We start from the raw sequence: 19,723 nt of genomic DNA, 5'->3' as shown, positions 1-19,723 counted from the left end.
CGGTAAATTTCACGAGAAAACTGCAAGTTTGCATTTTACGAAAATAAAATATTATAGTTATTGCAATGTCGAATTGGAAAAGTTTTTATTACTTTTTAGTTTTTTTATAATAGGGTAATAATGTATAATTTAATTTTTAATTTGACAAACATCGGGAAACAAATTTATGATTGAAAAATGACATATATAATGTTCGGAATATTATATAAATTCTCGATTTTCACTGTTTAGGCTGGATCGGGACAACAGAAATGAATTACTTTTAAGTTTTAATTACATATTTTAAATCAACGTTTTATCAGAGCAAAAAGTATATTCTAAAATAATACCGCTCTTCTCTAGATAATTTTCTCATGTTCAATATCATTGGAAATTGGAATATTGAAGAAAATAACTTGTGTGATATGTATATTTGTATAATAGATATACTGTTATTTTTATTGTATGAAATGTGTATTATAACTCATAATTATGATGATGATGATGCTTTTTAATAGTTTATTTGTTTTATAGAGAGATTTTATTTGGAAAAACATTTTAAAGACCCTCGGGCTCGATTAAAAGAAAAACGCGCATATTATGTATGGACATATTATGTACCTGCACTTAAACATGTTAAGCAGCTATATGTACAATGTATAACATATATATTATACTATAGTGTACCTGACAACGGGGTGGGCCAAGGATAGAATATACCTATTGCGAGCATAAAAAGATTTATTCATATATTATATTTATATTATATATATATTACACGTTGACGGCGGTGGGGCCGACCCGTGCAGCTGCAACTTGGGAAATAAAACTCAGCGGAGTCGCGCGCCACCGCAGTTCCGTCCCAGACCGGTGCGCGCGGTCATGTGCGAGTGTCGTTGCAGCAGAGCAGTTGCCTGCCGCCGAACGCGAGTGTTGTCCACGTGCGTCGTCCGAATCTCGTTGTTTTTTCGAAACCGACGAATGACCAACGCGACTTTATAGAAAATTTTTTTTTTCAAAAAACCATTTCGACAGTTAGCCGTCAACTGGTGCACGTCTGCCGGAATATTTTTATTGATATTAATATTTTACTTACAACACGATAAGACGTTATTGAATAACTTTTCGGAAGACTTACGCGGACACGGTTGTCGCTGAAAAATCAAATTATACGAAGACACCGGTGACAATCGTTGTCGGAGCAATACTCCACTGTTACCGCGGTTACATATTTCAACATATTATACAGGGACGTCATGACTGCGGCCCCACGAGTTTTGGCACTGGCCACGCTGCTGGCGGTCGGGGCACAAACGCTGTCCAACTGTGGTGCGGACGGCCGTCACGCGGCCGCCGGCGTCGAACGGTACACGAAGCTTGATAGGTTCCTGCACGACCGGATGGGTCTGACCAGCGTTTTCGGCGGCGGCGTCGGCAACCGGTCCGGCTTGTCGGCGCCGACTACCGACCGAGGCCTGTTGTCCAGGACACCTGCGGCCAGCGCGGCCGTTCCCGAGGATGAGGACGATGACGGTGCAGATAACGAAGATGATGGCGATGACGACGATGACGAAGATGACGAGGAGGACCTGCAGGACGAGAAGGACGAGGTGACTCCCGAGCCAATCGTCAGACTGCGACACAGGAACGCGGCTGCAGCGGCGGCTGCGGTGGCAGCCGAGAAGGATTTTAACATATACGGCAAAGTAATTATAATAATAAAATATCTAATTAATAATAGTTATTTTATTGTGTACGGATATCGCGAACTGTATATTGTGCATTTCGTTTATACTTATACACATCAGAATTATACCTATGGATTGTATGGTCTGAAACAGCGATGAAATTTTACGCCAAATTTATAGGTCAGATGGACAGCTATATGTCTACATACAATATCCCTTTTCCTATTTGACACTAGTCATGTCCAGTATAATAATGTTACGTCTTATTATTTAAAAAAAAAAACGTATTAGAAACGCAAACGAGTAAATTTGTTTACTACAATTAATTAAGTATAGTCGATTTATTATTTTTAATTTTAAAATTAGATTTATTGTTGTCTTATACTATGTGAATTTTTTGCGTAAAAATGCTTTTAATTTGCATTACCCGACGAAGGAATATAATAGGTATAAAAGTGGTCAGAGATATAGGTTTATTATATAGCTAATCGGACGTATAATAACCAAAGACGATACATCCTGATAGTTATGCTATATGTATATCTACCAATGTTCGCTTTTTGAACAATAGTAATTACAGGGTTAAACGGTCGTATCGTAAAATGTATTTGTGTATACGGAGATACAAACACCACAACAGTAATTATTTATGTGCAGAGCGTGCGCATATTATATTAATATGTCTTATAGGAATGTCCCTGCGTAAGACTCGTGAATAATAATTATCCATGAATAGGTAATCGTAGGTACGATATGTGTTGCAGCGTGCACCTAAATGCATGCATGTAGGTTTATGTAGGTGAACACTGTATGATGTGCACAACAACAAATAATATTATGTGCTTGAAAAGAATTTCAATATAATTTGATCGATTGTAAGGTATACATTTTATAATACACAAATTGTAATTGTGAATGTATATAGTATGCAGCATATTATAGTGATGTAGACATATTGAGCATTGTGCGTGTAATATTTTAAGATACACGCACATGTATACCTGTATAATTATTAAAATAATTCAGAAGATTTGAAACACATTTATTAGAATCTATATAATATTATGTTATAATTTTTTTATTAAAAAATACACATGTACCTGATACAAAATTAAAATTTTAAATTATAAAATATTATAATATATATGTGTTTTAAAATTATCAAAAAAAGCAGTTTAATTTACATTTTTTTACTTTTTAAAAAGAGTAAAACAATATAAATTATAGTTTAATCTATTGGTATTTTTATCAAAGCACGAGGCCAATAATTATAAAGATTGATTAGTACGTCCAAATTGTTAACAGATACTAATAACTAACCAGTAAATGAATCATGAATAATGAACATAATATACATTTTGTTAAAAGTGATTTACACGAGGACTAAATGGACTAATTTATCACCATTTTGGTATTTTTATACATTTTTTTATCATAAAATATACGTTATTTAAACAATATATGTATCAAATTAAATTCATAAAATAAAAAAATTGACTTACAAAATATTATATATTTAAAAAATACATTTTATGATGAATATTATCGTTGTATTCTATATATGTATTACTTGTATTAGTAATATAATAATTTAATGTGAAAATTAATTTGATAACATCTCTGTGATTCGTTCAAAAACGATATAATAACTAATAGCAATTGTCCTTACTTGATTTGAAATTAATTTATAAGCCCACGTGCTTTTTTTTTAATATTTACTAAATGATATACGAAATAATAAAATACTTTTGAAAATTACTTAGTACTTATTCAAATAATAATATAAACTAGACTGGTATTGCTGCAGGCTTCCGTGAACCGATTTTTTTTTTACTCTAAATTATACATAATTTGTTTTTTGGAAAAGACTTATACCTACACTTATTCGACAGTTGAAAAGTCTGTGAATGTGTGTAATATATTCAACTTTTTATTTTTAGCTTTTTTGAAACTTCAAATATTGTCTTACATGTTGAATTATGTAGAATCATATAGGCGTGTGTTTGATTTAAATTACCGTTAAATAAATAATAAAAAAAAAAAACGTGTAAAAACAAATGTATAACGTTTAATAAAAAAAAAATATTGTATCTATATAAATGTTTATAAAATATATTATTCTACATAGTGCAGTTTATTCATACAACCTTTCTTTCCTATTATTTTTATAATACAATTTGTACATAAACACTTATAATTTCATTGGTTTTCCTCAATGGTTCAGATTTTGTTGATATTGATGATAAGATGTTAAACTATTGAATTTCATATACCTACCTAATACCTACATGACGAATATAAATAATAAAGATGAATGCAAAGACTTGAATCACGACACGCTGAATAAATCAATTGTTAGAAAATACAATTTTTTTACAAATTAAAACAATACATTTTAATATTGATTACAATTTTCTCTCGATAATATATATACGTAAATGAGATAATTGATTGTTCTTAAAATTTAACTTATTTTTTCAGGTTCATGTCTTAATATTTTATAATTATTATTAGTATGGGTTATGGGATGCAAAAAAATCAGGTACATTTTATAATACGCGTGTTATTAAGGACTTACGCTTGATGTATAGTTAGCGTATAAATCATACTCACATCGCAACCAGGAGACTGCGATTTGTGACATGTGGCCAACCCAGCAAGGCGTATTATAATAATTTTAACCGTTAAATCCACGCAATAATGAATAATATTTCGCGAACTCGTTTTATGTTTGAAGTTTTTCCTCCGTCGATTATCCGTTTCTGTCGCATTCCCATGTGTATACCTACGAATTACGTACGCATTTTTAGACGATTCTGTGCTACAGGACACGTACAAATTTCACGGTATTTATACATATTTTTTCTATTCATAATTTTAATTTATCTCGCGTGAATATTATTGTTTGCAAGTGAAAAGTGTTGGTTACCGCCAACCGACACCTATTACTTATTACATTCAAATGTTCAACTGTACTTTAAGCTGTTCTATTAATAAATTATTATTTACGCATTTTCGTTTTCCCAGAAATTATACCAACAAATATAATGTAAATAAAATTTAGTGTAATTTCCCCGTATATCTAGTGAAAAAACAGTATAGAGAATTATATGTGATTTTCTCGATGACATCGTATTAACTTACTCGAGTTTGAAATTATTTTTGGACCACAAAAACAATAAAATAACTCTAATAACATAACTTTCTGCTACTATACTTACTCTGCTGCTGCTGCAGGTCACATCGCCGAGTGCAATCGAATCGATCTCTGCGTATTTTCATCTGGCTGATGCAGTGTTCGTATGATATATAAGTTCGAACGATATTATATATTATATTTGCACAACCGAATCTCGCAGTATAATAATACACAGATATATACGAGCTCTTTGAGTCTGTAGAATTCACAATATATAGAGTCCCAGACTGAGGCCACAGTCGCTGTAGACTATCGTGCAATATATTATATTATTTATACCGTCCGATTGCGCGCAGTTTAGCAGTCTCTGGGACCGTCTCCAAAAATAGACTTTCTTCATAATACACACTACTCTATTTAATTAATCGACATAAATCAATTGCAATTTCTGTACAGTCTAGTGGTATATATATACATATGCTTGTAGGTTGTACATAATAACCATCGATCCAACCCTTACGACCGGATAGTTTTTTATCTATCATACGACTACGATCCGATGTAAGAAAAACGAGTTTGGAATTAATGTCGAGTGTCAAATTATTATTATTACTAAACTTAACGTATTATACATGTATTTACTTACTATATTTTCTCCTTTTCGTAACGTTTTCAATCACGACGTTTTGAGGCTACAGTCGTTTTAATTTTCGTTTTTTATATTATAAAAAGAAATATGATAAATATATATACGTTTATGTATATTAATCGCTAAACTGATATTTAGCTAAATAACCAAATCGTCGAAAAGTAAATCACGAACAAATTATTTTAACGACTCGTCTGGCCTCTGTTATGTAAAAGTATGCTCTATGTATGTGTACCTATGCGGTTTTAGAGAAAATATCGATAATTATTATGATTATTATACACGACAAGTTAATTGTATGGAATTTTAATTTATCGGAAGATTGATTTAATAATGACGGTTCTAATTTTTAAATCGTTTTACAGAAATTACACATTGTATACGAAGAAAATAATATTTAATAATTATTAACTATATTGTACCTATGCATTAATAAAATATGATAGAAGTACATAGTTTTGCTGAAAATACATAATTTAATTTATTACGAACTAGTGAGATGCCAAACCTTTTATTTTCTAAGTAATAATATATAGCTTTTTTTTTACAAAGATGCATACCTTTACATACATTAAATATCTATCTTACAAATTAATTGAAAAAATCCATTGGGTAAATTCTAAGAATAATAATTATTTTTTTAGGTGGCTTATTTTATATGAGGAACTTAAAAAAAACTTTTTTTTTATATAACCATGTATTTAAGAGTATAATACTAATATTTATCATAATTCATAAGACACTAAAAATAATTTTGTTTTATACGCTTTGATAATCGTTATACAACACAAATGTTATTATATTTTTTAAATTATATACACGTCAGCTTGAGTTTAATTTCTTTTAAGTTTCAGATTTTGAAAAAAAAATTAATTTATGTATAAATATCACTTTCAATAACTGAAATATCTATCTAATCAGATAGAATATATTTTAAACTTATATGCACGTACCTATACTTATAATGAAATTTAAATCACGATGAACAATTACAATGGAATTTATCAATGTTTGCAAACTTCTTCTAATCTCCGAGCTTATATTAAATACTTATTCATTTTGTCAGTTTATAAGTTAATGAGATAATACAAATAATATTTACTCACAAGTCATAATTAGGTACTTAATACTCTCTATATAATTTTATAATTGATAATGACATAATTCATAAATAAAAATATTAGTTGTATTATAGTGAATGGTAACAATTATCTATCGAAGGTTTTTTTTTTTTGTCTCCACTTGAGTATACCATATTATTATAATAGCAATATTAATTTTTATGAATGTGTAATTTAAATATAGTATAAACATGAAAGAAATATGAATAACTAGGTACTTACTATATGAGACTAATGTTTATGAAAACTTTATTTTAATAAAATATAATACAAATGTAATAAATTCAATCCAAATACCATATAATATCTACGTGTTCACATATTATATTAGTATTATAGAAATGGTATGGTTTATTTTCTAATTTTATTTTTCCATACTCATATGTACCTTTGTGTAGGTTTTTGTGCTCTTTTTTAAACTAAATTTATAATTGTGAAATTATTTTTAAAAAATGCTCAGACAACACATTATTTTTTTATGGTAATTCGGCCTAAATCGAATGGCGACTATTCAAAAGACACGAAAGATTTATTGTACTAATTATATGTGAGTAACAAGTGAATTCCAGAGTGGTTAAGCCGTCTGATCGGGTCAAGGCGGCGTATTTGAACAATTTTTCAAATGTCTTTATATTATTATGTCGGCAAAAAAGAAAATAAATAATAATACGCATAATGCGTAATCGAACGATATATATGTTATAGGTATATTAATAGTCTGATAGTCACGTAAATAAGCATTTATCCACAAAGAAACGTCTAACAGAAAGCAAGTTCAAGTCATGCTACCTATATATACAAGACGCGTTGAGCGAGAATCACCTACAGGTGAATGTACTTTTTCTCACGTATGCAGTTAGTATGTGGAAACCATAGGTGTCAGCACATCAGTCGTATGGCTCATAACAAAAACATTATTTTAAATAATAAAAAAAATATTGTAATTTATCCGTCATGGAATCATAATACGACTATTTCGAGACACATTATAATATTATAAAAATATGACGATCATAATCAATGTTTCGCGTATTATGTGCACAAATTAAAATAAATATTAAATGTACATAAATATTTCTAAATCGTAAACTTGGAAGTACCTAATTTTACATTATTTACTTTGATTGAACCAGTGGTGTAAAATATAAGTCTATCTAATGGATCTACATAAGTGTTAAGTATTTAATTGCCTTAAGAATACTCGTGTATTATTAATTACAACGAAAAATCGTGTTGTCAGTGTTCTTAAAAAATGTATTTTTCCGCAGATTAATTTATCTTTCTGTACATTTATTAGTTATGAGTCATCGAGATTTTTTATAAGCTAGTAATATTCAATTAGTTACGTAAACCTAACGATTTTTGTGGATTAATTTTAAAATATTAATCATTCAAATTTATATACATAGAATACACTCGAAAAGCTTTACTTGCTGTTTTATTTATGAAGTATACTCAATGTATAATATGATGTAAAAATAAAATTAATAAATATTCTACCAATAAAACATATTTTTATATATTTATTCTTTAATTTTAGTATGAAATATATAGCTGGAATTTGGCTTTTAAGTATATTATTGGTATAAAATAAATATACGTACATATAAAAAAGGTCATTAAGTCAATTCTTTTTTAATTTCAAAAGAGTTTAAAAATAGGTTATTATTTATGCATTTCTAAATCGTAATCCCTTAAACTCGTTACTGTTCGAATAAAGGGATTAGAATGTCAGAATTATGACGATCGACCCTATAATATATTATGGGAAGAAAATAAAGAACCAAGTCAGTTTAATATATAATTAATATAAAATGTTTAATGTGTCTACCTATGCGTGGAATTGGAATTAAAAAACATTACATTTGAAAAACACATAATAAAAAAACTAAAAATTATATTCCGCGTGACCATATGGCTACAGATGTTTTAGTTCTTTTTCTGTCAGTTATAACCCTGTTAAGTCTTGAAATCTAATCAAAGAAATTGTTTACCACATTTAACTATTTTATAATACATTTATTATTTAAATTGAATATGATAACTGATTAATTTTTGACAAGGAAACATGTAAAACATTAGTTTAGTGTGTGCAAAATTAATCAAACTACGCTGTTTTTACGTTCCCTCGATTTATTGTTATTCTACATTTTTTTTGCAAAAAACAATTGGCGGGTAAAAATATTAATGAATGCACCTCGATCTGAACCCACTGCTTATTAGATCTTTCCCACATGGGTACTCCCGAAGTATTATTATTTTTACATAATTTATAGTATGAAGATTAGGTAAGTTTAAGGTATATAAATATATCTCGTTAAATCGATTTACTTACTATTTCAGCAACCAAATAGAAATCACCGTTATCTTACTTCTTTGAATTTTGACAAATAGCTTGCACAAATGACATAATTTATGTTAACATGTAACTGTAAATAAAACAGAAAAGTTTTGAAAAATAAATCATACGGAGAGCCGACAACTAGAGCAAACTGAAGTTAGGATTCTTAGCCTAGCTAGGAACACAAGACCAAAAAGTTTTCCAGACCTTTTCTTCTTCAAAATCCTATAATATTACATCGTCGCAACAATTTTAGTTTATGACATACAGCGTTGTCCGGGTTTCATGACTTTTGTTCAGACTTTTCAGAGTGCAAAGTTCTATCAACCGCGGAAAAGCGCGGCGAGTCGACAAATATTCTCCCAAAACGAGAATGCATGTATCGGTTGTTATAGCGGATCAAATTAATAATAACATTTAATATTATATGTCGACTGGCTGTTTATTTAGAGTTTCTAGTTGATTTATACGTTTGATCGGGAGGGGGCGACGGGGCGCTGCAAACTAGTGTCGTGACAAATGATATCTATTGTTGGTCAGTTTCCCTTGTTGCAGCTTATGTATTAAACCGAGCTTCCTATGTTCATTTTTTCTACAGTTTTTACAAACCATCCCCAAACCCTCCCAGACGACCGCGACGACGACGACGACGTGTTTATTGTCACGGTTTCTGGTTTGTCGGGGTCACACAAACTATTAACGCTTTTCAGCTGTTCCAATAACACACAACATAATACACATACACGCACATACTGTTTTACAAATGAATGGAAAAATGACTAATGGGTTTCAAAAAGAATGTATAGATATATATATATATATATAGTGCATATTCGTAATATATACGTAAGTAATTCAAGACAATTTTTACTTGACCATGGTAATAACTAAAACGGTTTTTATTATTTTTATTTTTCACTTCATTCCTTTCGTTTGATTTTATTTTTATTTTTAGCACGATTCGATTTTGTTCTATGAATGTCGATTTTTCGTCTATTGGAGTATTTTTTAAAATTTTTTTTTTTTACGTGCCTAATAAGAATAACCGTACGCTGTTTAAGGGCTTACAAATAATGAAATTCGTATACTGTAATGGTTTCAAGCGGTCTTGTCTCAACTAATATTATATAGGTAGTACTTATATGCACATACGACTTTTTCACGAATAATATCCCAATTGTACAAGATATATATTATTATACGTAAATACGTATCACGTAGTTCAAGACTGTTGGAAATTCGTGTTGTAGGTATTAAAACATTGAAAATCGGACCGTTAAAAATCACGAGCTGTACCTACATCTAAAGCAGATCGATATTGATTAACCCATTACTGATTCAGTTCGATTTATGAATGGCAATAGGTTTTGGAATTGTTTTTTTTCTTTAAAATCTACCGCCATAGTAATGTCACTCAGATTGTATATATGTAGTCAAACGGTACACGTTCGATATAAATAGTAAAACAAAATGTTATTAAAATATTTTTAATGCAGTGGCCATAGTGACCGACAAAAAAATGTTAGTTCGTTTACGAAAATCTCAGACAATAAATAACGAATAATTAGGTTTTATGTTAACTACAGAGATTATAAATTTGTCATTAAAAAAATTCAAACGATATATTAATGCCAATTTTTTAGTGTTTACGGTTTCTTTTTCTTTTGACGTTATATTAAAATATTCAATTATATATTATAAAATATTTTTTGGCACTTGTATTTCTTTTCGCGAAAATAATATAATTAAATATTTTTATTTTAAACTAACGAGTATGTCTAAATAGATGTTGCAGAGTAATGTTTTCTTTTTAAATTAATACATAACATATAATATTTTGCCGCGCGTTAATTGTTTTGTAATTATATAGATAATCTATACAACTTGAGTAAAAAAAAATTTATAAATTAATACAATATAGATACGATTATTATTAGTACAAAATTAATATTGAGACTTACAATATTTTATTAATATATGAACTCCAACAACCCGTGCCATAAGGTATCTGACAATGACTGACATGTTGTGTAACTAGATTGTTTCCTTATTTATCCAAATGTGCTACTGCTGAGTACTGATTACGAATACAATAAACAATTGTACCCGTATATTAATTATGTACACTTAATAAAATGCTGATGAATTAATTTTTACATTAAAAATTACAGATTTTATCCTTACTTTTTATTAACAATTTAAATATTTTAAAAATATAAAAGATCAATAAAAATTGTACTTAAATTTTCTTTCTATGTGTTGTTTTAAATCAATTGATTAATAATTATAATAACTTAAGTCTAAAATCGAAAGACTGCTAACCTAATTAAAAATAAACTTAATATACATTAAATGTAACTTATTATTACACAATATTTATAGTACTGAATACTGATGTAATTATACCTAAAAGCTACAACCTATTAATTCGTGAGCATAAAAAATATAATCTCTTCACCAATGTGTTATAGCTGAATATAAAAAAATAATTATTTACAATACAGTTGTATAACACCTGTATGTTTATAATTTATAAATTATACTTATAGATACATTATAGGTTTGTATTGTTAATAATGTAATAAAAACGAAATAATACAATTAGAAACAGATTAGACGCGTTTACTATAAAGAATCTCGTTTAATCGTACTAAATTAAATTGAAACATCGTAAGTAAGACCTATCGGTTAACCTTTGAATTTTAATTGGAATGTAATAAACTAATAACTATATATACACAACGCATTACGCCGTTACATATGCCTACCGGTCGTCAGTGTGTGAATTCATTTCACACGCATTTATGTATAGATATATACATATATATATATTTATACACATAGTGTAAAGAACACGATTTTTATACAGGGGTTGTTCCAGATACATTCCCTGTGCACCGAGACCTGCAGCAGTATTGTATATATATCTAGATGGCACACGCTCGACCTTTCTCCTCCTTCTTTTTATCGTCCGAGCCATCGTTCTGTAATCACGTACGTACCTATAACGAGTTTAAAATTAATGTAAAAAGAATGAAGAAAAAAAAAACACGCGCATCCACCTATAGGTACGTCGGGTATGCTCGCAGTTATATGACACTGACACAAAAATGATCCTCCACTATACACGAAGGGGGAGGAACTCGTGAACACATAATATTACATTATATATTATATATGATTTAACCGCCCGCGACCGCACGGTTATTACCGCAAAGCACAGTGTACGTACCTACCTATTATCTACATATTATTACACATATTATATCTACCATACACACTACACGACGAGTGACGACCGCGTGTTAGATAATTATATTTGATTTAATAAGATTGTCCGACCACCCATTAAGACGACGGAAGCGTTTTTATACGTACACGATATTCAAATAGGCCGACCAGACATAAAATATGTGTATAGGTATTTATTATATTACAGCGGCCGGCGGAGCTTTGTCAGAAGTCGCTATATGTGTGTAATATGTATGACTGTTGTACAAAGATGACGTCATATAGTGATAGATATAGAGCCGGCATTATCAAAATATAAAATATAAATACGTCATGCTTCGACCCCGATGTATTGACATCGTACGTACGTCTAATTATTGCACGGTGAAAGTTTGAGAGACGATCGTAAAAACACCCTCAATCGCCGGGTATACATGTGCCGGCCAGTAAAATTGGTCGAACACAATCGAAATTAGTCATCTGCAGAAGTCGACAAGACACGAAATAAATAGGTACGTTTTTATGGTGTCTGCAGAGACATTACCCATATTATATAGGTTGCCGGGGGACGGGTATACGACTCGCGGAACGATTGCATCAGCAGCAGACAGCAGCTATGTATAGTAGTTTAGTCGATCGAGGAAATTATACAGAGGTGCATTTTTTACGACCCTAATAAAACGGTAACGTACATAATACGGTGGTTAATGGATATTATTATTGTAATATGACCGAGAGAAGACGCGCAGCGATCGAATTATTCCGAGAATATTATTTTAGTGAAATTTTTTGTTTAATTTATTATGGCTGATGACCGACTGACGCCCAGTTGAACGTAACACAAATTATTCGACAAATTTAACGCTATTGTGTTTTTTGTTTTTGTTTTATCCTCCGTATCGTCTTTAAAAACAATATTTCGTAAATACAATGATATTAGAAATTCCGACCAGTTCTACTGACTACATTTTGTGTTGACTTGTCTACTATTAATCAATAGAATATATTTGTCGGTTATACCTGTGACAGGTAACCGCATATGAATCACGGGCTCAATGAATATAGTATGTCGACGCGACTATTGTTTTCATATTATTATTATTTCTGAATAATAGGACGGATCATTATGATAGTAGATCTAAAGTATATAGAATAAATATAATATATATATAAATATAGATGTATAGTATGTATACAAGGTGATTCTTTTAAATGTAAATGTTTTATTTTCTCGAAAAGCATTAATGTTTTTGAAAATAGTTTTTTTTATAATTTGTAGTCAAAAATACATTTTTAAAAAAATGTATCATATTTTTTAGTTTTTTACATTTTTGAATTATAGCATACATTTTACTTCATTATTCCAAAACAGAATACATTTTTCTTCTGATAATTTTAATACATAAAAACTTAATTTTGAACGAACATCGGAATATAAGTATAGGTACTTAAAAAGTTATACATCTATAACTAATATGACGAGGAATTCAAATTTTTCAATATTTATCTAGAAAGGTCATAGAACAAAGTTATCTATAATTGTGTTTAATAACACTACACCTATGTTTGAAATTTAATTTTGCATACATTTGCATAATTTACCACTTATACTTATACCTAGTAGAAATTAAGTACATATATTTTACTATTTTTCTATACAATATAGTTATTGTCGTTTGATATTAGACAAATAAAACTTTTACAAATACCTAATTTGGAGGATTGTAGGTATAAAAACAAAAATTATAGATATACTATTGTATTTGGTCTGATATAGTGATATGAAAAAAACTATATTAACACCGTCTCATTTTTAAATATTTTAAACGCTATTACGAAGTATTTTTGTTACGTACATTACAATGTAGATAACGAATAGGAAATTGATTTTTCAAGTTTTTATTTAATTATCTTTTTCAAAATATCATTATTATATCAGATACTTCTTTTACTTTTAGAAAAATAGTCTGGTTCATAATATGAAATTAAAAATGTATGCTGCAATTCAAAACAATTTAAAATTTATACCGATAAAAGTATAGTAAAAATTAGTATTTTTTTCAAAAATATTAGTTTTTAATGACTTCAAATTATATAGAAAAATATTTCTAACAACGTTAATGATTTTTGAGAAAATTGAGTGTTTATCTTTAAAACAATCATCCTATGTATATAATATGAAAATATACATAATACATATTATAGACATAGAGATAGCTATAGGTACTTGCAAAATATGTTCTTATTCGTATAATAATTATTTATTCTTGGTATAGACAAAATAAGTATACTTCGCAAATAATTTATTTGTTCTTCATGAAACAATAAAAATAGTGGTGCCAATAAAACGAGCATTATGCGTATGGTAATTTGCTGAGCAGTAAAAATTGCCGTTAAATTTTCCCATCGTTGTTTTAGAATTTTAATTATTATTGCATTTTTTTTATTAAGCGTATAATCTCATATGACTCAAAGTAAATTCAGATCTCTTTGTTCATATTATATATTTTTTTTTGATGTACATTGGTCATTGTACATTTACATTATTATATTATAATATACAGTAAAATAGTTTTTATGTATAATTTTAGTTACTTTAGTATTTTTCAAAACAATTACTTACCACATTTTTAATGTTTAAAAAAAAAATTGACAATTTTTAATTAATACTGACAATTGCACAATTGAATAAACTTTATTTTTATTATTTTTTTCAGAGTAATTTTTAATACTCAATTTAAATTATTCCATTGAAATTTAGCAATACAAATATTATACTCTGTCTTATATCATCACTAAACTAAAAGAAAAAAAAATAACAAAAAAAGTATCTCCTGTTATCATCAACGATATCGTTCATAAAATTTACATTTACACCAGTCATATAATATAAAATCATCAATATCACGTTAAATTAGTATGCGAAAATTAAAACTATCATTTAAATAATTCCAACTTTTTAAAATATTATTAGAATAATAATTGTGTTTATAATATATTTAAAAACGTAACTTAAAGAAACACGATTAAAAAACTATTAATATCGATATTTTTACTTTTATTAAGTGATATCTGTAATATCTCAAATTATTTGAAACATATAAACAGCATTATACATTTGATTACATAAATGAATTCAATAGAATTTTATTACTATCAATAGTATCACTATACAATAATAATATAATACGTGTTATGAAAATATGCGCACCAATATACGTCGTTATTTTTTCTCATAGAAAATTGGACATTTGTTAGAATAGTTTTATAAACCTTAACACCTTCTTTGAAATTACATCTAATAACATTTTAATTTTATTCCCGTCGTTATTATCAATATACGAGTATTATTATGCACTAGGCAGTATTAATAGCCTCTTTAGGACCAATTTGCGTGTAGCTATAAAGTCCCGCGCACTGAAATAAACCATCAGAGTTCGATGCAGTTAAAACACTCTCGTGTATAAATGCTACTTTTTATGAGTCTTTACAACATTTTTACTATACATTGTTGGCTGTATTTCAGCTGCCATTTTAGATCACTACAAAAATTGAAAGACTTTCTGGCGACTGGCACTGACCAGTTACCACTGAACCGCTGTAAAAGCTAACTGTCGATGTGTAATTTACAACATATCATAGAATATTAAATCGTATAATTCACAAATTATAACATATCAGATTATAATTGAAACTAAAAATTAATTTATTGAACTTTTTCTATCAATGTAATGGTGATTTAATGGAAATCAAATATAAACTCGTCTTTCACAATTGTCTAATATTATTAATAATAATAAGTACTTGGTTTAAAATTGTCAATAGAATATCATGATTTATACGTCTTATATAATGACTTGTAAAAAGTATACCTATTTTTTTAAACATTTGTTTAGCTATTTTTTTAAGTATCTATTAATATAAAATAACGAAAAATTATTTTTAAAACTTAACAGATTTAAATTAAAATGAACTAATAAATTACATTAAGTCTGACCTTTAAAATACAATGGCCCGCTTAATATGATAAATTACCTACTTAGTAGTAGGCCAACAGTGTTAAAAAACTTGTATTTTTATAAAAAAATAAACATAGCTATATCATATAACTGATAAAACTTATCTAGGTATTGATCAATTAAATATTATAACTTAAAAGTTTAGTGTTATACGTCTTTATGTAATATTATTATACATATTTATGTAAATATATGTAATCAATAAAATTATATAATGTTTTTATATTTTAGTATTAAAGATAAAAATATAGTAGTAACCTTTATATGAACAGTCTTAAAGTGGAAAAGGTTGTATTGACCTTTATAGACGTTCGTACACAAAAAAATTGCAAGACAGCTAATTACATAATTTAAAGTAATAAATTATATTAATCTACATCGCCAAATATCGTATTAAAAACACATAATTTAAATTCATTGGATATCTTAATAAGAAAAAAATTGATAAAAATCATGTACCACGTGTGTTCGATGTTTTAGTATCATAATTGAGTTGTATCGCTTAGACTTTTACATTGTATATATTTATTAGTTAATCTACTGAATCTATATAAAAAAATATTTATACATATATATTAAATGATTTTTACATTTCTGTAGGGTCAATATTGTTATATGAATTATGTTAAATTTTGATGTACGGATTTACGGATCTAGGTCAACATAAACTCATATAATATAATACATGTGAATTAATGGGATTTATGGGTATTTATTATAACTTTCGGGGCAAATTTCATAGCCAAAACCTAAGATTAATTCTTACGATTCGCATTCATTTTTGCTTTGAAGTTACAATACAAACTGCATATCTTACTTTGTAAAACGCTATTGTGATGCTGATGCATCATCGGGATTCCGCGTAATACACATAGCGCCGCACCATAAGGCCGCAGATAAAATATGATTAGTTACATTAACTCGGTCTGGACGGATATAGGTCAGTCGTAAACGTAGACGTGTAGGTATACAGTAGACACCCGCGTAAAAACGTATTTTCCGGTTTCTCGGTAAAGTTCTGAATAATGTCCAAAATTGAAGGACGACCTGTTGGCTTCAATAGAAAATAAACGCAGAAATCGCTTTTTCCGTTCCCGGTAAGATTGTCCTGAAAAAATGAAATACAAATATACGATGCGATTCTTATAATTACGCGTATGTTTATTTATATAAATACCATGCAATTTATACTACAGATAAGACAAGATAATATACCACGATGTAATCGCATTTGAATTCGCAGTACGCCGACAACACCGTCATATGTAAAGGTCACTAGGTGAATCCATTTCAATCTGTTCGATAAAAATTAGCATATTGTTTTCGTATAATTGTTATTACCGCATCGCGCGTACGCGTATTACTCATCGGTTTATTTTATATTACAGATTATTCCAATGTATGCATAGTGACGCGATGAAGTTTTAGACTGAACCACTCGATGTTTCAATCGAAGCAAAATATAATAAATATACAATATATATCATATATAATATATATGTAAATGTATTCGAGTTTAGATGTAGTTTTTGAATATTAAATAAATAAAATTTAAGTTTTTATGCCAAAGAATCAAAAGTATTCCCTCTTATTGGTCGTCGTCTTATTATTTTAGAAAAATTTATTTTATGGCATAGTAGTGTTATTATACGTTTCTAAAGAGAAATTCAATATTATTGGAATATATTATAAACATCTCAAGTGTTAAAATTAAAGACATTCAAATGTAAATGATTATGATTTTTAAAATTCTGTAGTGGTTACTGACGGGTGAAGATTGGGTGGCTGAATTTAGAATCGGGTGTAATATCAGAATCAATGGTGTAATTGTTAAATCTCTCGAGAACGTTTTTGGTCAAATGGCTTCATTTGGGGAGGAGGGCATTAAATTTATAGTTTCTAAGCTACGCTCTGGCGTTGTTTATATTACAACTCATTTATTGTGGCGTACTTTGCAGTTTAAAATAAATTATAATCCTATGGTCTTTCGCGTCTATATAAATGTGCATTCGTATTAGTATCTACTACAACATGTTTTTTTAAATAATTATCGAACACGACAACAACATATTATTACAATTAACAATAACGATTTCATTATTGTGGTACTACCGTGTACATACGTACACACGTATTATAGATACCTACACATAAAACGACAAAAGTGCACGAGCGCATTATACAATATGTGGCCGAGATGACAGTCAACGTCTATATTATCCATTCATCGGAAGTCGCATTGTTGTACTCAGACACACTATGACTATACATACTTGTTCAATGCAATCATGTATATAGTATGTCCTACCACGCCGCGTGTTCAATTAAGATTTTAATGTAGTATTGTGTATAGCAATAGTCTAACAATAATTATACATCATACTGCACCACAAGTTATTATCTTATTGCCGAATTAAAAATTCTCATTCACGATCCTGTTTCATAAATGGGATGGTGATTACACCAAAACCATATAAATCTCTATTTATGTGTGCTCGTCGTCCATTCATTAACTCTACTCATACGGAATGATAGTATTAACTAGATAATATTTATGGTCATTATTATAATGTACATTGGAAGAAACGTCAATAATTAAATGTCGTACCCGTAAAACATACAAAGAATATTATAAGCTTTGTAATATTGTTTTACACTCGGAAAAAATTTATAAATATTTAAAATTTTTATTTTTAAGTATTAAGTGTCTAGGTAGTGGGTACTTTACTACTTTGATATTTAAAAAAAAATAAGTATCATTATTGACTTAAAATAATGGATAATGGAATACAAACAAGAATCACGAAAAATCTATTTATTTGGGTTTTGTCAAGATAAAGATGAAGGGGATGTTTAATGTACTTATTTTTTTTCTATTGCGGTGGTAATCGAATGGTTTGACCGTAAATATTTATGCGTCGAGAAAAATAAAACCAAAAAAGAAACCGGAAAGCATATAGCCCATCGTTGTATGTGTATATAATAGTATAAGTATACCACCGTCGTATGTATGATGGGAAAACGCGTCGAATAGGAACATAATTTTTTCATTTTGAACTAAAAAATAACTTTTACACTTCATTAGCCTCTACTGTTTATGTTAAATGAAGTATGTACAATTGATTTTAAAATGGCGTTTAAGAATATCCTAATAGAAAACAAAATATATCACATAACATTATAATGGTCTTAACAATGTCATATAATATAATTATACATATTATTATGTATACAAACAGAATGATACAATATAAGTCCTATGTAATTAAAACCTATTTATATTATATGTTAGAAGTTTTTTATAAAGAACTCATATTATTTAAACAGTTAATAATATAATTTACAGGTTTTTAATCAATAATATTTTTTTTCAATTATTCACGCCGAAATGTCAGCATTATTATTATATGCAAACGATTGAAAATGTAATAATTATATACATTTTATAACGATGTATAATTTTATTATTATAAAATGTATGAACAATATATTACCATCAGTAATCGCAGGCAGATATAAGTTATTATTTACATATTACATACATAATCATTGCTAT

The 19,723-nt window shown here is 28.5% G+C and overlaps 1 protein-coding gene across 1 annotated transcript in view; it reads left to right on the top strand.

Moving 5' to 3' along the window:
• Positions 1 to 818: 818 nt before the first annotated feature.
• The window catches only part of LOC132929836 (uncharacterized), a 40,085-nt gene continuing 21,180 nt past the window's right edge, over positions 819 to 19,723 (top strand). Inside the window, exon 1 of the mRNA XM_060995435.1 lies at positions 819 to 1,685. Coding sequence (XP_060851418.1) covers positions 1,236 to 1,685 — 450 coding nt within the window. The 5' untranslated portion in view covers positions 819 to 1,235. The remainder of the gene's footprint in view (positions 1,686 to 19,723) is intronic.

Source organism: Rhopalosiphum padi, chromosome 4 (assembly GCF_020882245.1).
Source record: "Rhopalosiphum padi isolate XX-2018 chromosome 4, ASM2088224v1, whole genome shotgun sequence".
NCBI classification, from domain to species: domain Eukaryota; kingdom Metazoa; phylum Arthropoda; class Insecta; order Hemiptera; family Aphididae; genus Rhopalosiphum; species Rhopalosiphum padi.
This window is presented reverse-complemented; position numbering and strand designations above follow the sequence as displayed.